We start from the raw sequence: 25,103 nt of genomic DNA on the forward strand, positions 1-25,103 counted from the left end.
CCACCATGAAGCCAGGAGAACCACATGCCCCCAAAATGAATCCAGCCGAGTCAGAACCTGGAGCAACAGCAGGACCGGGAGGAAAGAGGGGACAGGAACCCCCATCTTGACAAGTCATTCCAAAATGCGTCTACTGCGAAGGCCTCAGTCAGGGAAACACCCACACCATGCTGGGAGGATACAAAGCCCCAACCGAGAGATGAGGTGTTCATGAACACATCAAGCGAGGGGGGGAGAGGAAGGTACCATGACATTGAACTTCAAAACCCGAAAAGGACTAGTTGCAAGTCGTTTGTTGGTTTCTTTCTAGGGAAGTTACTTATTTTGATCTATTCAGATGTAAATTGCACAGGTTAACCAGACAATGGTCTGTTTTGATTCGCCTAACTTTCTGGGTCCTTTCCCCAGTCGATGGCATTTGTGACACTCTTTAAATGTAAAGTGCTCATAGGCCATTGCTGCCTCGCACCTCTCTGAGGGAGCCAGGTTCTGGCTCGTGGACCCCGGTAGGCATAAGGACTCCTGTGACTGATGACCCCAAACTAATATAGCACATATCGCTTCAGGGAGCCGATGGGACTCCCCACAAAAATATCCGTAGTCTGAACACAAGCACCACCATCATACCCCTTATCTACTACTAGCTCAAGCACCCCTACCACATACAGTACTGTATTGTATAGCAGTTTGCCCAGTTAATACTTTATGACAAAAGATGTTAACCAATGATCAGTTTTGTTATTGTGCCTTTCTCACTTGTTACATAATGCTATCTAAAGCACACTTCACGGCAGAAATAGCATGGTAACGCAGATGAATATTACGGCACCAAGATATCTTTGAAGACACCAAATATGAAACGTTGCAGAAAGGAGGTGAAATGTCCAAATGAGGCTTTATCTCCTACACACATTTCTATTTACCACAAATAGCTTCAGAAATTTAGCGATTGGTTAAATATACTTAAAACTCCATGCTATCTTAGAACGTTACTCACCATTCCTATGTGGTTTCGTAACTCGCTTATAATTACTGTATACCCAATTTTAATTGTTAAACACTTTTCAAATGTTGTATTCTTAATTTTTGTTTGTGAAGATGCACAACTACTTGGAAATTATTTCATATACTGGTAGTTAAAAAGGAATGATACAGAAAGGTTTTTCTGAAATCATTTAATCAACTTGTAACTTTTTTTTTTTTTTTTTTAGAAATAAGTTAATGGCTTCAGTCCTCTAAACTTTCATATACAAAAGTAATTCATGACAATACCCCTGGCTTAACTATCTCTAAATACCAATGCATTAATGGTAAGATAATCTCTAAACACTAAGATCTGCTATACAAGTACACTATTTTACTTTGCTGCTTCCCATTACTTGTGCACATCATCTCCCTTGTTTTTCTAAATTTTGTGTATGTTTATGGAGAAAACCCTCAAATGTACATAGGTGCCTTACAGCTCTTAACAAGAACAGGACTAGGATTTATCAACCATTTACACAACCACTCACAAAACCAGTACATCTTTCAACAATTATGGTGGCGTTGGTTACATTTACTGAACAGATTTCGAGATATGAAGCAATGAAAAGTCCCAACAACGTGGCTGAAAAATTTTGACCAAACCACACACTAGAAATTGTAGACCACAACGACGATGTTTCGGTCCGTTCTGGACCATTATCAAGTCAATTGTGTTGCTTCACAATCCAAGGTTTATTATTATTACAAGCAAGCTTGTAGTGCTTCAGAGATCACAAACTGTTTAATATATGTAAACAAACATGCCATAACTAAGGATGTACAGGTTTCATAAGAAGATGTGTAAAGGCTTGACAACTCCTGAGCCACTAGTCCAGATACACTAGTGTGAAGAGAAACACCAGAAGCTTGTGCTTGAGCAAAATGTTAGAGAAATTAAAGCTTGTCCCCTATTAAACCCATGTGTGTGAAGAGAAACACCATTTTGCTCAAGCTTGTGCTTGAGCAAAATGTTCGCTCGGGTACAGATTAACTGTTCACCCCAGAAGCTACAGTGGTAAGCAACATCGGTAAGCAACATCGGTAAGCAACAGCATCGAAGTCCTCCAGCTTAGAATGGTTACACGTTTTTATGTCACTTCACTTTCCCCACTTGCGATTTGAAATCTGTAATGCTTGAAAACCCCACTGTACATTCTTGTAAACATTTAATTGAATGAATAAATTAAAATATTGATTTGCATTTTTTGCAATTTTTGTGCAAATTGGTTTGCAACTCCCACCCTCCTTCCATCACCAACACTCTGACCCCTCCCTATCTTGATCCTATTGTATTCTTGTGTGATTATGTCTGTCACTGAGGATATATGAGAGTCATCCAGCCCATCTTCCCGTTTTGAGAGTACGTACCATACTTATAGTAACCATGTCTACCATCATGCATATATTGATGTAATGGACAATTATAAAGTAGAATTTGGTACAACTGAATTTGGACAAACTAGAAAAGATTTTGTATTTATGTTGCTAATAAAACCTAACCTAATCATCTCAGGCCTAATAATGCTATCCGAGGCCTAATACAGTACATAAATGTGCTATACATGACATAGGAATATCTAAGTTTGGTTTTTAGCTTTGTTTTGCTGGACTGTACAAAGGAAACAGTACCAAATTCTATTCTTCTAATTGCCCATTACATCAATATATGTACGATGGCCCACATAGTTACAAACAAGTATGATCTAAACAGGTGGATGGGCTGGCGTCGTATGTATCAACAAACAACTTTGTCTGCTAGCAGCGACATCACCTGCGAGCCGACACCCCATACTCACACCCATCAACCACTCCCAACACCCATTACCATATAAATACTTGTCAATTTTTTATGCAAATACTTGCCGTGTAAGAAATTAAGGTTCACCTGAACAAGCTTAGTAAAATATTTTAAATATGTATTTATGTATTAGTAATAACAGGAGAAATACCTATGAGGCTTTGAGATAATATGAAAAACATCTTTCTGAACAGCAGATTCAGTTGCTCCACAAGACATGATCCATCTTGGTCCCAAAGGATCATGATATTCAGGGTAAGAGGGCATTCTGTACCAGTGCAACAATGATATTTTCAAATGTCCGTATTGAGTCACACTGATGCTATGGAAGCACTGGATAAAATAACAATCTAGTTCACAGTGACCAAAAAAAATTCACAAACACTTAAAAGCATATCCAAGCCTAACTTGCTACCATAAAGAATGCTAAGTAATAGTCTTGCAAACCTCCAGCTTGCCTACCTGGCTGTTATTACCCAATTGCCATTAGATGGTAGCACCCAAGTACCTATACTTAAGTTGACCAGACCACACACTAGAAGTTGAAGGGACGACGACGTTTTGGTCCGTCCTGGACCATTCTCAAGTCGATTGTCTTGACAATCGACTTGAGAATGGTCCAGGACGGACCGAAATGTCGTCGTCCCTTCAACTTCTAGCGTGTGGTCTAGTCAACATACTTCAGCCACGTTATTGTGACTCATCGCCTATACTTAAATATGATTTGTGGGTCAAGTCCTCGTTTGCTATTGTTTGTTCGTTAGTGTTCATCCCAATAAACCATATTGCAAATTCCGAGGAACTACAGCTCTTACACTTACATTGTTGACTGAAGGGGTGCTTGAGGTTGGGTTCAACATTCCTCTTGTGTTCCTGGTAGGTTGTCTGGGGGATCTCCGTACCTCCCGAAACTTTTAGTCCCCCCCCCCTCCCTCCCAGATGGACTGGTTAACATTGGGCACAATGGTAACCCATAGCAGAGAGAACTGCACCCTCCAAGGGTTAAGCTAGTCTCTGTAATACTGTACAGTACAGAATAGCTACATTCCAACAGCTTTTCATGAAAACCAAATGGTCCACTATGTAAGGAAGGGACCCTAAGTCTATTTTACAATGAACACTTACAGAGTACATTTGAATATTCTATTAGAAATATATTTTGAAACTCAAAAACACTGGGACACATTGGCGGGAAGGACAAATGCAAAGTGCGACTGTCATTGTGTGTCTGGTGGCAATACCGAGGCGACCCAAAGCGGGAGACTCGTATCCTGGTCAATTGTAAATGATCTTTTGCAGCACCAGAGGAATGTTGTCTGTAATCTTTACGTATCGGTGCAGTGTGGTATATTGTGGGTTTGTTTTTACAGAATAGTGTAGGATTTCAGAGAATGAGTAGGTTTGGTAGAGCTTTCTTATGAATGTTCAAGCTAACCTCGGCAATGTTTTGATTTCAGCCTTTTGCGTGCTGAATGGAAATCTGTGGGATTTAACACACGTTCTTTAGTAAATCTCAAGTGCAAAGTACCCTATATGGTGGTAACTTCACACTTCTAATCATACTTACACTCCCCTTAGAAAAAACTGTTATAAAAAGAAGAGAATTAATTACATGCTCCTTTTTAGTTCTTTTGAAAACTTCAGATTAGCTAGTTTGGGAAGTACATGCTGTATTATTATACTGATTGTTCTTGTTGATCGAGTCTCACTTCTGCCAGACAATTCTAGTTTCTAATTTAGAAGCAATTCAATTTTTGTCAATTCGAGTGAAGTACTGTAACTCTAAACAATATTTTTATAAACTAATTTTTAAGGCTATTAACCACTGTGCTGTGCAGAGCGCCTGAAGGCGATCTGAGAGTTGTGCTTTTTCTTAATTAGGGTATATTTTAACATTTTTTTAATGTTTTCATCACATTTTGTGTTTTGAAATTAAAATGTTTGAGTTAGGAAACATTTTGACATTAACTTTACCTGAACATTTATAAAAAAAACATACGTTCTTGACAATTGCACTATGAAGTTTTTGCCGAAACCAGGTGTGCAGTGCGGTGGTTAAACAGGTTTACAGTATTTCCAAGCACTCATTTAACCTAATCCTTTGTATTAACCATACTTGATTCTAACAGTAATAAGGATGAGTTCCCCCTCCATCAAGGCAAAGTCTCATTTAGAATACTAAATGAGATAACCTAAAGCTAAATACTTTAGCTTTAGGTTACACGTTTGGTTAAATGCATAGACTCGGATGGACTCGACATTCTCATACTGTACTATTTCTGGTACTTGTATGTAGCAAGAATAGGAGAAACAAGCTCATACCCTTACAACTAATACCCAGCCAAACTGTAAGAGTTACATATCTTTCTATCTCTCCCTTGCTTTGTAAGAGTGGCAAGGCAACAGAGTTCGTAAACTGACGGATTCATAAATAATTGGGAACGTTTACTCAATACACGCTAATGTTAGCAAGTCCATACGAAATAACGTCTTGAAATATTCAGATTAGTAACCAAACAAAAGGAGAAAGGAACCATGAGTTAATTAAAAACCTGATTAGTGGAATACAGGTGAATTGAAGTGACATGGGTTACAGGGCAAGATCAGAGTAGGTGAAAATAACAGCAATAGAAAACAGTAACCTATACAAGTGAAGTGTGTATGCAGGTTGAGGTAAAGTGATAGAAGTCTTGGAAAGAAGTGCCAACAAGAAGTAGTGTGCATCCTGAACAAACTACAGTTGCATTTGTCAACTAAACTTCTTCGGTGACTATACATTTGGAGCGTCAGCCTCCCCATGTACCCCAGTAATTCCCTAAGGATCTCTGTACTACCTTGAACAGATAAAATATAATATAGCTACATTATGCCACTCATATGTATCCTGAACTTCCCTACAGTGAGCTTGAGTGAAAGCAAAACCGGCAAAAATATTGAGACCGCATCCAGGAATGTGGGTTCAATCCCATTATACACTTAATTTTTTCTCATAGATCCTCTAATCTCTCTGCATTAACTGGGTATAATGAAAGATTGTGAATAATTTATAAGTTGGCTAACCACAGCATTCAAAATACAAGTATACTGTAATTATAAACCCCATTAGCATTATTAACTTTATTTAAACAAAATCCAAGCCCTATATCCTTGAAATGAGTGAGCTAAGAAAACTTAAAGAGGGAAGATATTATTCTACAAGGTTTAGTAATGCTACTGCAGGGTTTGTGTATCTTTGGAATCAACTTTTAAATATTCCCAATGCAGTTCTCATCGGTTGTCTTAAAATATTTGCAGCTCATTTTTTCCATTGTAAAATCAATGCTTACCAAAAGGAACATGTAAACTTCAGTGTTCAACTTCAAAGCTGTAGTATGTAAATATAACTTGCAAAAGCAAATGAAAAACAGTGTCTATCAGAAGCCATCTTTGAAAACCCGTCAAAGCTCATGTAAACAATAGAACATTTGTTTCCAACATTTTACTACACACGCACACACTGATGCACCAAATGTACAAAACAGCAGAGTTTAGCACAGCAGTTTCATGTGTAGCAACGCATACAGGGAAGGAGGTCACTCATGAAGCAATGTCACTCTCATAAAGCCCTCCACAGTCAGTCACAGTCACCTGACAACCCTGCACCAAAATAGTTGTGATGTGCGACACGGATGGGTAGAGTTTGTTGAGGGTAGCAGCTGCAAGACGCATGGCACCCCAGAAGTGGCATTCGCTGACCTCCTTCAGCAACCTCTCCAGCCGCACCACCACTAAAACCTCATTCCAATTAATATAGGTACTAATTAGCACCAAATATAATTTTAAATATCAAATTATTTAACCACTCTCCTCAAAACAGATCATTATTTAATTGATTTACTGCTTTCAAGAATAAATTTTATAACCAATTTATAAGTTGAAGATATTTGTATTCCGATTGGTAATTGATAAATTTAAAAACCATCTGAAAAAACTACGGTGAAAGTAATTATTGAGGGAAAACCGTTGTCATATTTTGATTGAATGTGAGGCGATCTAGAAAAGTATGAACAAATCCACAAGGGCCGTGACGAGGATTCGAACCTGTGTCCGGGAGCATCCCAGACACTGCCTTAATCAACTGAGCTACGACAGGGTAAAAGAGTTGAAACCGAAGTTCTATTGAACTTACTGGATCCCGGAGCCTCTCCGAGGCACAAACCAGGATTTTACACAACTTCCCCCTGCACCCGAGCTATGTCAATAGGCCGTTCTTCCTCTTTGCCCTTACATCATTACACATTTGATGCATCACGTTAGTGTGATCTCTGTGTGTCTAGAAAAGTATCTCAAGGTCAGAATATCTTTGAATACAGAAGGTGTTGTAGGAAATACCACATATTCTACCACTCTTGCTGCATTCGAGTGTTTCCTTACAATTCTGTATCTCTCTTTTTCCAACTCCCACGTTCTCTTGTCCTTGTACTCACTAAATGACATGTAAGAGAACAGCTTTACTGAAAGGAATAGGCAAAGGTGCTGACCAGTGGAAAAAGCATGCACAAGACCAGGATTCAGGAAAAGCAGCAGCAGTGGCACACTACCTAAACACCTCAAAAGCATGGTAAGGACATGGGACAACCAACCAGGAATAAGCAAATTGCCAACACCCAAAGCAAGAAGGAGGGTAGGAAACAAAATGGCCAGCAAGTGGGTCCCAGAAGGAAAGAAGAAAAACACCACAATCAAAAGTGTTAAAACACACCAGCCAAACAAGGCCGACATAGGCCACAGCCAGTGGACACTTCTGTCCAACCAGCAGATTGAGACAAATTGGACAAGGACCAGCCAAGAGCTTAGCAGAAAAGACCATACCAGAGAAACAAAAATTCTACTGTATCCATTCCAAGTTGCAGAGAGTAAAATCCCCCACAAAAGACCCCCACCACTACCACACATGCATCACACGAATATGCGAGTGAAGGTGTTTGTTGACAACAACCCTCTGTGATGCGGAGCTAACACCAGGTGGCTATCAGGTAAGCTGGAGAGAGGGGGTTGTTTACACTGCCAACTATCATCTGCCTTGTTTTCTAAAGTTTTTAGCTGGTACTTGGCAGTTTTCTCATTTCTTTGTTGATATCTGATCCCCAGGCTCCTCTCACTCTGATGAGCAAACCTAATTCTGGTCCTGATTTGGGTAGCCCTGTGCATGTCCAAGGCCCTGGTAACATGCGAGCGATACCAGAGCCTACCCATGTGGTTACCTTGCTATGATTTCGGGGCTCAGCGTTCCCGCAGCCTGGTCCTCGACCAACCTAAGAAGAGACTGAAATGCCAGCCGTAAAGTATTTTTATTTTATTTACTATTTAAATCAAAACTAATGATTTTTTTATAGTAAATATAACAAGAAACACTTTTCTTAAAAATGCAATGCAAATTGGGAACAAATGTAAATCCCACCCATCCAAATAAAATACCCCCTTCCCAAAATTTTTGTTTATGATTAATGTTCTTGATTGTAATTCTAATGATATTCTGTGTTGGCAACATGCATATGACATGGTTCTGTATCGAGTTATTTGGACTATATTTTGTATTAGAAAATACAGACAAAATATGCGTTATTTTCACCATTACCACTTCACAATTATGATTGTTATTATTAATTATTATTTTTTGTGGTATCACTGGAACTCGTAGAGTGTCTTGCTATAGATTTAAACTTTTTTTATTTATTTATTTTTTATTTAGCCCCATAATGACAAGAAATTTATGAGGGTCAAAATGGAAATTCTGCAGCAAAATAGTTAAACTATCCTTGTGGTAGGTAGTATGGCAGCAGGTGGTGGTGCAGTGGTATGGTCGGCGAGAGTGTGTGTGTGTGTGTGTGGGACATGATAATTAACTATCAGTATTTATCAATTTCTGTGGGTCCTGCTTCCTAGCTACTAGGGCTTCGTGCATTTTATATTTCTTCATGTTCCAGTTCTCTGTCCAATTTGCTCTCGAAACTGTGAATGGCGGCAATTTCTACTAATAGAAATTAGTAGAAATTACCTGCTTAAAAATTCCCTAGTAACAAAACTTTGAACTTCCACTCCCACCCCCACTGATTATATGTATCCCTGCCATTAAGGAACTGCCCTTACTCACTCATTGTTTCATTAACAAGTATGCAATTTGACAAAGCTAAATTTATTGTTTAATATGCAAAATGAATAAATTGCTACAATAAATTTGTTTCATTATTAACTTATAATAAAGAATTTGTATTTGATTAACTGCCAAATAATTCATCATATTAAATTCTTTTTTTTAGGATTTCTATAGCATTTATGTATAACATTTTTCAACTAAGCACAATATCAAAATGACAATCGACTGTAACTAACCTGAAACTCCATCCACCTGGAAATCGTGTCCTTCTCGTCGCAAGAGGATTCCCAGTAGCTGGGTCTGACCGTGCAAAGTTGAAACCGACCTCAACACATTAAGAACTTCTGAAGTTGGTTGCAAATCCATATCCTGAAGAATTAACAATCAGTTAACTTTACTTAATTCCCTAAAGGGATACATAGGAATGTCATTCCTATACTTGTTCACAACAGAACTTCTAACATGAGCAAAAACAATGTATGTAGATTATCTAATTTATTTGTATAAGTTTCCATTATCAATATAGCAATACTACACCTTAAGAGGAATGACACTGCAGGACCACTATTAAATTAGCATTGGTCACAAGTTTCAAAATACCTGTACAGTAATGCACTGGGTCGAAATATTGTGCTACGTACCTTCAACTTGAACCCAATCTGCATTCACAAGCAGAAAGCAGAGACAGCCACCTCCTTCAACACTGTTGCATAGCTGGTGCTGCCACTGGTCAAGTGGCAGGCAGCTCAGTAACTAGTAATTACCCAAGTGTAGTTACAGGATGAGAGCTACGCTCGTGGTGTCCTGTCTTCCCAGCAATAGTTAACAGAAGATATTATCCTTCAGATATCTTAACAGAAGATATAACTATATAGATAAAATTATCCTTCTGTTAATAGTAGTTAACAGAAGGATAACTGGCTGACCTGATGACCCCAATTACTGATTGAATGGGGGTATTGCTACTTTATTTTTCTGTGCCTGTTGGCTTCATCTTACCTTAAAGCTCATTGAATCCTCAGAGTAAGTGATGGCAGTTGGAACATCAGTAAGAGACTGATAACCAATACTAGCATGCTGAAGCTGCTCAAAGGCTTTGATATCCAAGTCAATATCCATCGCACTCATGAAGTCCAGATGCTCTGAAGGGTAAAAAGAAAAAAGTTTTATATTCAAGTAATTGTTTACAATATAAATAATGAGTGCAGTACTATACAGTGATTAATAAAAGAGCGAGCAAAACAAACAGATCCAAGCTAAGTACTGTACTAAATAAAACGTGAAAGTGTTCAATTTATCAATTAAAACTTGGCTTACCCCTAAAGCTTATTACGTTTTAGATGAACAGTATTTTGTTTTTGTTTTTTACTTTAGCCTTTTTTTAGGTACAAAATAATACTGAATATAACTACCAATACAGGACGATGAAATAAGGTTCTGCAGTCTGCCAGTACGGACTTTGAGCCCATCACAGTATCCAGTCTTGAGCATTGCCAATAAATCGAGCAGCTCACGGAAGTGTTCATCTCTACAAAACAAGAGAATTCACTCATACTTAAAGAGGACAAGTGTCTAAAAATTAAATTGCATACAATTTATAAAGTGAAATAAAGCTCCACTAATAAGGAAGAATTAGTCCAAAAACAGGTCTAGAGTCAGGTTTTACTGCATCTGACTCTTATAACAAAGAATTCCTCATTCATTTGTAAATTTGCTTTTAAGAAATTGAAATTCATTTGTAAGAAGCTCCAACTTTACCCACCTCATATGCTCTTCTCTTATGAGAATGCAAACAGTTGGGCGACCTGATAATCTCCAGTATTTTCCAACAAAGTGCAGCTCTGTTTTAATGTCATCAATGAGAAGAGCCATATCATGCGAGAGGTAGAAGTCACTCACTTCAAACACCAAGGGGTAGCAAAGTACTGTCTGGCCACATACACGATATATCTGTGAATATTGAAAATATTGTAGTAACAAACTTTTAAGCAATGTAATGCATTTTTTATCGATACTTTTCTCCTTCCCCAGGTCGCTCCTCGAGGCATTTTTTTATGGTAAATTGCTTAGGGGTAAATGACAATCACATGGAAGAGACAAAAGTAAACGAGGAGGATAAACCAAGATACACATGCATAATCATTATCTAACTTCCTACTTTTATTGACAGCAAGTATCAACTTTGAGAAAGAAGATACTGTAACTGATAAAGATAAAAAGGTTAGAGACATTAAAAAGATTAAAATACCACACTTACTCATTCATTATGTCATTCACACTATAGTGGATAGCACCTCAAGAAGATACAGTACACGTCATTTTTAGTAAACTAAACTTGTAAAGCATACACAGATAAGGAAGTTGCAGTAAATAAGATAGTACTTTAATTTTGCCTTTCCTATAAAATACTGCATACAAACTATGCTCGTCTCTCCATAGAGAAATAGGCAGGTAAACAGCACACACGTGTTCACCTATTGCACGCTTTGAGATATATAGGGACACAAGCAATTGACATACAACAATCTTGAGCTCAAGCCTGTACACTACACTGTCCTAGAGTTTTATAGAATGACCATGACCAACTGGGCTACAGCTGCATTTGTAGTAACAAAATTATTCTGTGTTTACCTTGCTTGTCCCTAATGCACCAATGGGTCGAGTCGGGCGACCTCTCAGGCCTAATTTTTCACTGACGCCAAGGTTCTGGTACACCTTGACCAACTCTCTAGGAGGCCAAATCTGCACTGGTTCTACTTCGTGTGGAGTCTGAAAAAAAAAAAAAATATCACTTAAAAATTTTATTGTGTTAATTTAATGCAAAAAAATATTGTACAGTATTTGGGGAGATTATAAAAATCAGGCTTTGACTGTACAGTATATGAAAAGCACCTGTATAAGCAGGTCAATCAGTTGTTCCTTATGGTAGGATCCTACTGGTCCCATGGATAAGACCATGCTTGCTCTCGGAAGATCAACATTCTGCTCTTATGCACCAGCAGGGATCTTTCAAAATTGGAACTGCTAATTCTTACTGGTGCTAGGGACACGAGAGAATACTCAACCCAATCTTAAACGATCTGTACATGGCTCATAAACACACACTCAAAACTGCCACAGGATCATCATCATCTGGTCATCTTTATTGCAAATGGGTGGCAGCAATTGCACCACAACAGTGTCCTCGAACATGAGCATCTTCTCATTCTAAACCAACTCAAAAATTAACTCGGAAAAGGGATATAATGGAGTGCCCAGGAGTAGCAGAATGTCCTGCTCATAAAAAGGAGCTTTACACATACAATGACCTAAAAAAAAATCTGGCCCTTATTATTGCAGAAACCTTAATATTTCAGAAAGACTTTTCCTGTAGGAACACTTTTTCAAAGATCAAAATAGAGCCTGGAACTTTCCACTCCCTGAGAAGTGGGCAGTCCAGTGGAAATTAATGTAATAAAAGTTCCATACTAAATGCAGATGGAGTTACAAATAATGAGGTAGAGCTACAAGAACAGGTGGTAGAACTTCACCCTAACATTAGTGCAGTTACAAAAGACAAAACTTATGATAGTGGTAAAGGATTAGATATTTGCAACAGGATACCAAGTAGTAAGGAAAGGATAAACCTGGGGGTTTATTAGTAGGTAGAGCAGCAGCCCTACCAATACAACAACCTTTAGAATTTGAGCAAATGGAGATCCCAGAGGTAACCAACCAACCAACAGGACTACATATTAGGTATGGTACCAGCGAGGACCATGAAGATAACAGTAGGGGGTTATTTACTACCCTCCACTAAATGCCAAGAAAGTCAAGAGAGGAATAGGGCAAATGCAACGAAACGTGCACGAAGCCAATAGGCAGCCACAATGGTAACAGGAGTGAGAGAAACAATTCTAGTAACATGGTACTAGAATCTTTTAGTACTCTGGAATAATGTTCTGTGACCCAACAAAACCTCAATGTTTATCCCTAAAAGCTGAGTACTTGGTTAGTCTCCTATTTTTTCACCAAAAGAGGGAAGCTTCACAAACCACATTCAATTGCCCATCAAGACTGCGGAGCATACAGGGTCCCCACCAACACTCTGCCATTTTAAAAGGAAGTGCAGCATATAAAAGGTACAGTAGATTAATTTCCCCTTCATTACTATTCTGAACAAAAATTCAACACACCTGAGTTTGAATACCATATGTTGCCATCATTGCTTGTAACCGCATACTCTCTGCAATTAGGACAACCTGCACTACCAAATCACTTGCTGTTCCCTGCAAGACAATCGTGCAAAACACTAGGTTTATCCTTCAAACATTTTTAATATATATTTTTCATGACCTGAAACCCAATTGTATGTCAGCATTCCAATATAAAGGAACAAATCTATTAACAATGTTTGATATTTATAATAGATTTAGTCATGCCTCAATTCTTCATAAAGACTAACAATGTCCTTACTCTGGTGATGTACTTATACAGTATATATAAAAAAAACGTCAATCAGGTGGTGTAACCATTATTTATATATACACGAGTACCAAACAACCACATTAAACTAAACAATGTGAGATGCGGGTAATACCACATGCTCCGGGTAAGGGTAATACCACATGCTCCGGGTACACCTGCCTGACAATCCAACATAATGTGCTGTTCACTCTAGATTTAAACATACTACAGTGCAATATTAAGTGTGCTTATTAAATTTACAAAACACTTTTTGTATTTACACACACTTTTTACACAAAACAGGATACTCTATACATCACCAGAGTAACTAGAAAGGACTATGTGTCTAACTTTATTTATACAATTTTGTAATTACTTAACTAAGCCAAGTTATGTGAATCTGAATTACTGTACACCAATTTTACAAGATAAAAAAAATAGTCAATTATATATGCTGCCTCATAAGTAATCACATTTTTATGACGCACTTGGCAACACTGGGCCCTAAATATCATATAATGAAAGGTGACGGTATTATTTAGAACACCTGATCTTCCAGACTGTGCATTATTTTTTCAATATTAAATGGAATTTTAACTTTAATAATGGTATGCAATTAGGTCATGGACACGAGACATGTGATTTACCAAGTTTATACAAAGTTTAACGTTAACCTTAAAAAAATAAATAAAAGGGTTCTGTATCTATGCTTTCAGTTACAGTGTAAACAGACCATATACAATCCTCTTCAAACAAGTTACTCCTTATTACATTTACTACCAATTACAAAAAGAATAACAAAACTGCTAACATCGACGAGTACATTAGCACAAAACACTACAAGATAGGCAAGAATGTCTGCACAATAGCTCAATTGTACCCAAATTAAATATAAACATTTCTCACTTGCCAATAAAATTAATATGCCAAGTATACACTATGCAGTTGTTTCCCAAATGGTATACAGTAAATGGATATATGAAGTGGTTCAAGTGGTCATGCATGACACAGTAAACTTTTAATGCAGTAGTAGAGAGATTAGTAATGCAGTAAGAGTGAACTAGCAATGCAGTAAAAGTGAACTAGTAATAAAATAGTAAACTAGTAATACAGTAGAAAATCTAGCAATACAGTAGAAAAACTAGCAATACAGAAGAGATAACTAACTACAATAAAAGATAATCAGCAATACAGTAGAGGAAATAGAAAACGGATCGGTATTAAAATGACCTCGAAAGTTATTTTATTTAGAGATAAAGGAATTCATAAATGCCGGTACAGTACTGTATAATAGTGCTGTTTATCAACCAAATCAATTGGTTAAGATTTTTGAGAGAACTATTTATGTGTAACCCAACTCCTTAGAACGCATTTTGTATGGACTATTTTGCCGTGTAACTGGGAAAGCAGCCTATGATAACAGAACACAGAAAAAGTTATAAATAATTTCAAATTTATAAACAAGCCCTCAAGTATTGTAAATATTAGGGTTTCATATTTTTCTACAACTGACATGGGTAGTTATTGTCTCCAGTCTGTCAGTTCAGGGTTAATTATTGGCTTGGTAATATCATATAGACTAGTTACAGTACTTCCATTTACCAGTGATCTAAAATTTTGTCGTTGGTTATGTTAGGGGATAGGGCCAAGGATGACCCCTATTGCAATGGATTATAGTTTCATAATTTAATATTATTAAATGTAATATTTGCTTGGTGCTTTGGTCCTTGTCTGCACCATCCAAACATCTGCACTAATCAACACAAATTTCATGCAACATAGCATAAAACTAGATCTATAATGGGAAAACTAGATCTAAAATAGGAAATGACACCAAACCTATTAACTTAAACAAAAATATCTCAAAGCTCATTTTGGATTTGCAATACATGCTTTAGAACCAAGATGAATCAAGAATTTTTTTTTTACAGTACTTCACTAGACTCCCAGTTCTATACCGGGATTTAATTAACTGATAATTTACTGGATAATATTTGAGACGAATTTTAGTTTTAAACGGTCGACTCTCAGTTTTACACAAGTTTGCCTATTTATGTAAATTGGCAATACCAGAAATTAAAACCTGCAGAAGTAAAATGAAAATAATAGAATTTATTGTTACATTCTCTGATACCTAGCAACTTTTGTAAAAATACATAGACCATCTGGCAAGTTTCCTAATGCAACCTAGTACCAATGTACAGAATGTCACTTGTTAAACTGTCCCGATCCTTGTTCAGAAGACACGGATCTTATCCGTATTTTTACATCAGAAAACCCTGCACTGCATTGTAGTTTACCTGCAGTCAGTCAGATTTGAGAATTATTCTTCTCCTGAAGTCCTACCTGGAGGCCAGGCTTGTTTGCCAATACTTTGTTTGGTCAGGCTGTTGCTTTCAGCAACCCACAGGCCCACAAAATACATCCACCACTTTAAATGAATCAATCTTGTTCCAGCAATATTTCTTATACTGTACTTGATTGAAAGAGGTTGAAAAGCCATGGACCTCTAACATTGCATTATGCCATATTAATGAACCATAAAGTTGAGGTCTATGTTACAATATTTACTTTATGTAATAAAGATTCTTGGACATGGAACACATCTTATCTTTTCTTGGAACATCCTTAAACAAAAATACCAAGATGAATGGTTTAACGCAGTGACTTTAATGCCTTCTCACATGTACTATGATGATTGGCTTGATGCAGGGTCTTGAGAAATGTATCCCCACATACAACTGGGAGTCAAATTTATAAAAATCATAAAAAAATGGTACAAGAAATATAAAAATGAAATTAGATACCAAACTCAAATGTGCAAGTATTTAATTTTTTTTTTTTAAGTACTGTACTATAATATGCAAAACTCACCATTTTTAGAATTTAGCAAAATCATAGAATTTTGTGAAATCCACAATGGGTAAAATAGAAAATATTATAATTTGAGAGCATAACAGATGAATAAATCATTAAAATAAATAGTTTTAAATAAAGCAACAATTTACAACACTCCCTACATTACCACCTTTAGCTTTCTATGCGACTACATCAAACAAATTACTTACATTTATCTGTCTGTCTTAGCCTATTGGTGTCGTGTCGTAGTCATTAAATCTTTAACCTGTTACACAAATAACATCTACAACACACAACAAAATAGACCAATACCAAAGAAACAAAACCACTTAAACCAAACCCTTATCCTGTCTTGTCATTTTCACTTGGTTTTCTCAAGAAAGAAATGTCCTTAAATTTAGTTTTCAAACTGCAAAATATAAAACACAACAGGAAACTCGTATTGTGTGTTGTTGTTGTTGTTGTACTAGACGTATTGTGTGTGTATTGTTGCAGTACTAGACGTGTTGTGTGGTGGTGTTGCAGTACTAGACGTGTTGTGTGGTGGTGTTGCAGTACTAGACGTGTTGTGTGGTAGTGTTGCAGTACTAGACGTGTTGTGTGGTGGTGTTGCAGTACTAGACGTGTTGTGTGGTGGTGTTGCAGTACTAGACGTGTTGTGTGGTAGTGTTGCAGTACTAGACGTGTTGTGTGGTAGTGTTGCAGTACTAGACGTATTGTGTGTGTATTGTTGCAGTACTAGACGTGTTGTGTGGTGGTGTTGCAGTACTAGACGTGTTGTGTGGTAGTGTTGCAGTACTAGAAGTGTCAAGCGATAGGCAAGACATTATCTAAGTGCAGATTCAGATCCCACAAGTAAGTAAGTAATTATCAAAAGAAGGCACCAAACCGGGAAGGCTATGTAGCACCATCAAATACGCAAAATAATCAGAGGGCGCTAAATATCACCAAGGATGCCAATACGAGAACAAAAACGCATAAGGCGAACGATATCAAAAGTATCCGAGTCACCAAGAATTCTATCGAGGGACAGGTGACCGCGAGGGGCGGTCGGAAAGCAAGACACACGCTCGTCCTGGAAGTCAGGACATTCAAGAAGGACATGCACGACCGTAAGAGGGACAATGCAACTAGGACAATAAGGAGCAGGGCGGCGCTCCATCAAGTGACCATGGGTTAAGCGAGTATGGCCAATACGCAACCTCGCCAGAGCTGTTTCCCACCGCCGGTTACGGTGGAAGGAGGACGGCCACGAGGAAACACAACATTTAAGAGTACGTAGCTTGTTACCAGTAACAGACAACCAAGAAGCCTGCCAACGGGTAAGGACTGAGGAATGGATAACCGGGTAAAAGTCGGAATACGGAATGCCTTTACGAGAGATGGGACAAGAGCGGACAGCTTCCTTAGCGGCAGCATCCGCACGCTCATTTAAAGACACGCCAATATGGCTGGGAACCCAACAAAACTCAACCGACTTAAATTTACTGTGAACGAGAAACAGCCAATGCTGGATCTCGACAACTACCGGATGAACTGGATTAAAGCACCCGAGAGCCATGAGGGCACTACGAGAGTCAACAACAACCACAAAGGAAGACTGACAACGAGAAAGCAGGAGACGAAGAGCATAGAGAATAGCATAAAGTTCTGCTGTAAAGATGCTAGTCTCCGGAGGCAAGCGACACATATAAGTGCGATCAGGAAAAACAACAGAGTAGCCAACACCGTCCGCTGACTTAGACCCATCGGTGAAGACAGAAACGGAGCGGGAGTGAGAAGAAAAGTGCTCGAGGAAAAGGCGTTTTAGAACTGTAGGAGGGGTAAAAGCTTTAGTGATACGAGTCAAGGATGTACAAAACCGCGGAAGAGGGACCCTCCACGGGGGCAAAGAAGGAACAACACGAGGAGAAACATCAGAAATACGAATGGAAAGAGAATCCTGGAGGCGAGATAACCGGACAGAAAGAGGGAGGTGGTGAAGAGGAACAGGAACCGCAGGAGGGGTAAAAGTCAAAGCACGACAGAGGCGAGAGGAAGGATGTTGCAAGGACCGCGCAAGATAGCGAAGACAGTAGCGATCACGGCGGTCCTGGAGAGACAGGAAGCCAGTGTCAACATACAAGCTAAGGACGGGAGTCGAACGAAAGGCACCAGAACTGAGGCGCAACCCAGTATGGTGCAAAGCATCAAGACGGCGAAGAGTAGAAGGAGAAGCAGACGAGTAAGCAGGGCAACCATAATCGAGCTTAGACAGGACGAGAGAGGAATGTAAAGCAAGGAGAGTGCGCCTATCAGCCCCCCAAGAAGTATGGGACAAGACCCGAAGGAGGGTAAGGGACTTAGAGCACTCAACACGGAGGTAAGAGATATGGGGAGACCAAGACAAACGAGTGTCAAGGAATAACCCCAAAAGCTTCGCGGAATCTTTGTATTCAAGGGGATGACCATAAAGTGACAAAGAGGGACGAAGAACAACCCGTTTCCGCGTAAAAGTCATGGCACAAGTCTTAGAAGTAGAGAACTTGAAGCCATGACCTGTGGCCCAAGACGACACGGCATCAATCGCAAGTTGAAGCCGGCGTTGAAGGAGAGGCGAATCATCACCCTGACAACAAAGGGTAAGATCATCGACATAGAGAGCGGAGAAGACACCAGAAGGAAGAGAGGAAAGAAGACCATTGAGGGCAACCAGAAAAAGAGTAGTGCTCAGAACACTACCCTGGGGCACACCTTCGTATTGCTGAAAAGGGGGAGAGAGAGCGGTACCAAGGCGCACCCGAAAGGAACGACGAGAGAGGAAGCTGCGGAGAAAGAGAGGGAGATGACCACGAAGGCCAAAAGAATGAAGTTGAGATAGGATATGATAACGCCAAGTGGTGTCGTAAGCCTTTTCTAGGTCAAAAAGGACGGCAACAACGGAGGTCTTCACAGCAAAAGCAGTACGTATATAGACCTCCAAGTTCACCAGGACATCTGTCGTGCTGCGGCACTTGCGGAAACCAAATTGAGAAGGGGAGAGGAGGTGATGGTGTTCCAGGAACCACATCAGACGAACGTTAACCATACGTTCAAAGAGTTTGCAGACACAACTTGTGAGAGCAATAGGGCGAAAGTCCTTAGGGGAAGTACCCAGAGACCCTGGTTTGCGAACAGGGAGGACAACGGCATCGAGCCAGTCCTCAGGGACTGACGACGACTCCCAGATCCGATTATACAGACTCAGTAAATACTGAGACGTGCTCGGAGGGAGATGGCGAAGCATCTCATAATGAATACCATCGGAGCCCGCCGCCGTAGAACCGCAGAGGGCCAGGGCAGAACGAAGTTCAGAGAGAGAGAAGGGATCATTATAGGGAAGCTGAAGATGAGTGCAGAAATCTAAAGGACGAGACTCAAGGACAGGTTTACGAAGAAGGAAAGATTGGGGAAGATGAAGACCAGAGCTAACAGAAGAAAAGTGGGAACCCAGTTCGGAAGCGACCTGCAACGGGTCCGCCACAAGAGTATCATGGAGGTGAAGGACCGGTGAAACATCGGGAACGAACTTACCCGCTATCTTGCGGATACGCTTCCAGATCTGGGCCAGAGGGGTTTCGGACGTAATTGTCGAGACATAAGATGCCCAACATTCACGTTTAGCCGTACGGATGGCCCTACGGGCCACCGCACTCGCTCTCCGAAAGAAAAGAAAAGAATCGGCCGTCTGCCTACGGCGGTGCTTCTTCCAGGCTGCACGCTTACAGCGGACAGCCCGAGCACAGTCCGCATTCCACCAGGGAACGCACTTCCGTGGACCCCGAGAGGAAGAGCGAGGAATAGAGCGGAGGGCAGCGTCGAAGACAGTGTCATGAAAAAGGAGGAGAGCGCGAGAGAGGGGCAGAAGGGAGAGGTCAGAGAGAGTAGCACTGAGGGAAAACAGGGTCCAGTCCGCCTTAGCAAACTGCCACCTAGGGAAAGAGAGGGAAGGGCGAAAAGAGAAAAAGGAAACAAGGATGGGGAAATGATCACTTCCATGGAGGTCATCAAGAACCTGCCATGTGAAATCTAAGTAAAGAGAAGAAGAGCAGAGAGAAAGATCAAGACAAGAAAGGGTGCGAGTTCGAGAGTCCAAATGAGTGGGCTCACCAGAATTCAGAAGAGACAGGGAAGAAGAGAGGAGAAACGGCTCAAGGAGGCGACCCCGGGTATTCGTCAGAACGTCACCCCAAAGAGAATGACGACAATTGAAGTCACCCAGCAGGAGCACAGGCTCCGGCAAGGAGTCTAGGAGGTGTCTCAAATCAGGAAGAGAGAGCGGGACACTCGGGGGGAGATAAATGGAACAAACTGTGTACCATTTCCCCACAAAGATACGAGCAGCAGAACAATGGAGAGGCGAAGGAAAAAGTAAAGGAACAAAGGGAACATCAGCCCGAATCAAGAGAGCAGAAGAATTAGAAGCCCCAGCAATGGCTGGGGGGGGGGGAGAGAAAGGAATAGCCACGAAAACGACCAGGACGAGCACCAAGCATCGGCTCCTGGAGACAGACACAAAGGGGCGAAAACCGCGAAACCAGAAGTTGGAGTTCGAGGAAATTGGCGTAATAACCTCGAACGTTCCATTGAAGAATGGACAACGACGAGAAGAGAAAGGACAAAAACAGAGAACAAGGAAGAAACAAAGGCGAAAGACCAACAGAGCACGTTAAAGAATATCAGGGTCGGGATCAGGGTCAGCAAAGTCAGGGTTAGGGGGCATGGGTAAACTGAGCAAAGACGGAGGGAAGGAAACGGGAGAACAGATCAGAGGTGGGCGGGCAGGGTCCGGAGGAGGAGGAGGAGGAGGAGGAGGAGGAGGAGGAGGAGACAACGGAGAGGAGCAGTCAAGGACAGCAGCAGGAAGAGGGGGAGTAGAAAGAGAGGAGCGCACCCCAGCAAGAGCAGCAACCGAAAGGGAAGCAGGGGCCAAAGAAACCTCCATAGCAGGAACAGGGGGCGCAAGCACTGAAACGGGAGTGGAAGGAGCAACAGAGCCAGAAGGAGGAGCTGAGGAAGAAAGCGAAGCCTTCTTACCCGCCGGGGAAGAGGAAGGAGAGGAGCCAGGCTTACGCTTCTGACTTAAAGAGACCGGTGTCCCAGCAACTACGTACCGGGCAACGGATTCCAGTGTCTCAACAGGAGAAGCCGAACGAGAGCACACACGACGGCCATTAGGAGAGCGATGGACATCCGCCCGCACCGACAGGCGGCGGGGAGAGCCGATAGATGGAGGAAGAGGATGGGAAGGAGGATCGGAGGGGGACGAGGAAGGAGACACAGAAGACACGACAGACCGGGTAGAAGGAAGGGGAACCCCAGACAGAGGACCAGGAGGAGGATCCTTCGGGAGAGAACCCAAAGGGACAGAGGAGGGGGCAGTGGGCGCATCAGGGTCCAAGGCCTGGAAACGGTTGTGAGTCTGAGGAAGGCGGGAAGGACGAGGAGAGGAAGAGCGCAACACGCGAGCATAAGAGATATTAGCGTAAGGCGGGAGCCGGCGAACCTGGCGCCTCGCCTCAGGAAAAGATAAACGCTCCCGGTGCTTCAAGTTGAGGACGGCTGCCTCAAGCTTGTAATGGACACACGCACGGGAGAAGGTAGGATGGGCCTCACCGCAGTTGAGGCAACGAGCCTGGGGAGAAGCGCACTCCGACTTAGAGTGACCTTCGCCACCACACAAAGGACAGAGAGAGACAGTCCCGGAGCAGCGGAGGGCACCATGCCCAAACCTCCAGCACTTGTTGCAGAGCCGAGGAGAAGGAATGTACTCCTGGACAGAGCACCTAGCACCAGCAAGAATGACAGAGGGTGGAAGGGTCCTACCATCAAAGGTAATCTTCACAACCCGGAGGGGTTGACGGCGACTACCACGAGGGGGACGAGTAAACGTGTCCACCTGGAGAATAGAATGGCCCTGGGCAGCGAGGATATGTCGAATATCGTCGTGGCAGTCGCGTAGGTCCCGAACACCGGTCGCAACATGGGGCGGGAGCAAAATAGTGCCAACACTGGCATTCAACTGGACGTTCTTCGAGACCCGAACGGGGGTCTCGCCAAGGCAGGATAAGGCAGCCAAGCGGGAAGCAGCATCCTGAGAAGGAGCAGCAACGACACGCGTACCGAGACGAGTGGGGTTAAAAGTAATGGAGGCATCCACGGAATCAATGAGATGTCGATGAAGGGAGAAATCGTCAGGAGGCGCAGAATCAAGAGGGAGGAGATCAAAATATTTGGCCCACGAAGCGGGACCAAACAAGGCTTGATAGGTAGCAGAACTGGAAGGAATCGAGCGAGGGCGGCCGTGACGAGAACGGCGGTGAGAACCCCCAGAGAGAGAGGGGTTAAAAGGCGCAGTAGTAACAACTAGAGAAGGAGCCGCGCCAGGGGACGAGGTAGTCACCACTGGGGGCTTGGGGCTCGACCCAACCACAGAGGAGGGAGGGGAGCCAGGGGAAGGAGTCAGAGAGGCCAAAGGAGGAGCAAGGTCGGGGCCCAATGCAGCGGAGGCTACAGAGCCCGGTCTTCCAATACGGACCGACTCGGGGGCTTGGTCGCCCACCCCACGAGCCTGAAAAGGTAAGCCAGAAGCAGCCGAAACAGGGGTTATCATCTTGACGAAATTACGAATTCACTCACGAATGTGCCCCCACACCCACCATGGAGCCACAATTAGAGGCAGGACACCCAACAAGAAGCTATCGCCGATCTTGTCGGGGCCTCCTAGGGGTGCGTCGTGAGTATACGCCCCACAAACGCCACCTTAAGAAACCGACAGTCCGTCGAGATCGGGTTCAGTGACGAAGTGGGGATTGACAATAAAAGGTTCCCCTCGCTCTCGACGTCGGGTACTGCAGTTCTACGGGTGCAAGAGTATGCCTCCTCAAGCACCCGGGCGTCAAAGTAGAAGAAGTCCAAGGGAAGAACCAGAACGAGCAAAAGGTCGGCAGGAAACGGCAAGCAGATAGGAGAAGAGGGGGGAGAAAAACGAAACAGAAGGAAAAGGAAAAGATGCCCAGCAGAATTGGAGAGGACGGCAGCAGGAGCACAAGGCTAGAAAAGGACAGAGGACTGTCCCAAGGAGCATCACACTCCGGCAGCCGCCCACTAAGCCCCCAGACGGCGACAACGAGCTGAGCGGGGAGGGGGTCAGATCCCACAAGGCTTCCTTTATGCAGCTTCATGATGCACAGAACTCTTCCTCATACACTGCTCTCTCTCTATATTATTATTATTATCTATATAATATTATTATATTATATTATTATTATATTATACTGTATTATATAAAGTATTTTATGCTATTATCATTATATAATTCTATTCTATTATATTGTCATTATTATATTATTATATATTTTTTATTACAATTGTGTTTATTATTATATTTATTATTATTATTATTATTATTATTATATTATGTTATTATATTATATTTACATTATTATTATTATTATTATTATTACAAACAATTAAAAAAAGCTATTTCACAATGAGATGCATAAAAGAATAAATCTACACTTGGCAACAATGGTAAATTAATACCTTCACACACTGCCAAGATATTCACAAACATCTCTACCACTTCACAGACTACACGTTACGATGTTAACCTCACTTCACAAATAAAATATCAATTATCCCTGCCCAACAAAAGGGTTTCTCAAACACTCGCCATAGCTGTCCATCTTCCAAGCCTCTTCTCCTCCTCTTATCCCTCGTCAAATATGACATGACTATCATGCACTCAAATCTTATAAATCACAATTTTTCTCCCTTGAACATTTGAGAAAAGTACTACAGTTCCTTACACATGTAACCTCTTAACACAATATACTCCTCAGATTATTCCTTTCTACTAAGCAAACTTTCTACTACTACACAAATCATAAGTGTTTTTTCAGCCATCTAGTAGAGATGAAACGACAACTGCTCTTCCTTATCAAGTTTTCACTGTACCAGTCAATGTCCTTTCATAACTATTCTCAACTTTCCACCCAAAAATGCTACTTTTGCCAATCTCACATTTCAGGAACTGAAACATTTACAGATTTCAATACTTTTCAATTTACAGAATTATGATTTCACATTCAAAATCTTCCCTCTTTGCTCTCAAAAATATGTTTTATTAATTTTCAGCTATATTTCTTCCAATTATTTTACAATATCTACAAAGTTTCATTTACTCAAAATGTGCATTTTAATCATAGCAAAAAGCCATAATTTGCATACACGAAGTCAATCATGCTCCATTTACTTCAGTCATGACTCAAATTCATCTTATTTATAGATGGTTATCTGAATAGGGAAATGAGTAGTAGAGTTAATATCAGACGGAATTACATCAGGGATGTTTCTATAATATAAATGTTATAAGTTTGGCGAGAGAATTAGGTCTCTGTCCGATAGCACAGACGAAATACAAGGCGTGTGAGTAAGAGGTTTCAGCACCCCTCATCATTACCCATATCTTCCATTTTCATGGGCTGGGTATGCACTTTCTAAAAGACAGGAGAGGAACAAGGTATAGGAAAAGAGGGTTAAAAAATAACAGCATTCAGCTCACAGTTATCCATCATATGATATAAAGTTATCATATGATAGATAACTACACTGTACGAAGAGAACCTAAATTAAGAGATAATTCACCCTTATTGTCAGTACAGTACTGTATGTCCCAGCATCCTGCACCTTAAACCTTATCTTTGAAAGGAAGGGCTATGACTCCAAATTCATGTAAATGAAACACAGCCATTGACTTTCCATGCTCAAAACTTTGCCTTTACCACAAGATTTTCTATGAAACATCTTGTGAAACAG

The 25,103-nt window shown here is 41.0% G+C and overlaps 1 protein-coding gene across 13 annotated transcripts in view; it reads right to left on the reverse strand.

The window, feature by feature from the left end:
* Nucleotides 1-25,103, reverse strand: part of LOC123773130 (probable phosphorylase b kinase regulatory subunit beta) — a 71,928-nt gene that overhangs the window by 20,354 nt on the left and 26,471 nt on the right. For 8 of the 13 annotated variants that reach the window (XM_069315246.1, XM_069315245.1, XM_069315249.1 and 5 more), the window contains 6 exons: nucleotides 13,136-13,228; nucleotides 11,592-11,729; nucleotides 10,723-10,910; nucleotides 10,373-10,488; nucleotides 9,960-10,102; nucleotides 9,197-9,329 (listed from right to left, as the gene is read on the reverse strand). In XM_069315246.1, the coding sequence (XP_069171347.1) occupies nucleotides 9,197-9,329; nucleotides 9,960-10,102; nucleotides 10,373-10,488; nucleotides 10,723-10,910; nucleotides 11,592-11,729; nucleotides 13,136-13,228 (811 nt within the window). Of the gene's footprint in view, nucleotides 1-6,451; nucleotides 6,592-9,196; nucleotides 9,330-9,959; nucleotides 10,103-10,372; nucleotides 10,489-10,722; nucleotides 10,911-11,591; nucleotides 11,730-13,135; nucleotides 13,229-25,103 lie in introns of all 13 variants that reach the window. The other 5 variants (XR_011225186.1, XM_069315251.1, XM_069315247.1 and 2 more) reach the window with 1 other exon arrangement.

Source organism: Procambarus clarkii, chromosome 81, assembly GCF_040958095.1.
Source record: "Procambarus clarkii isolate CNS0578487 chromosome 81, FALCON_Pclarkii_2.0, whole genome shotgun sequence".
Lineage (NCBI taxonomy): Eukaryota > Metazoa > Arthropoda > Malacostraca > Decapoda > Cambaridae > Procambarus > Procambarus clarkii.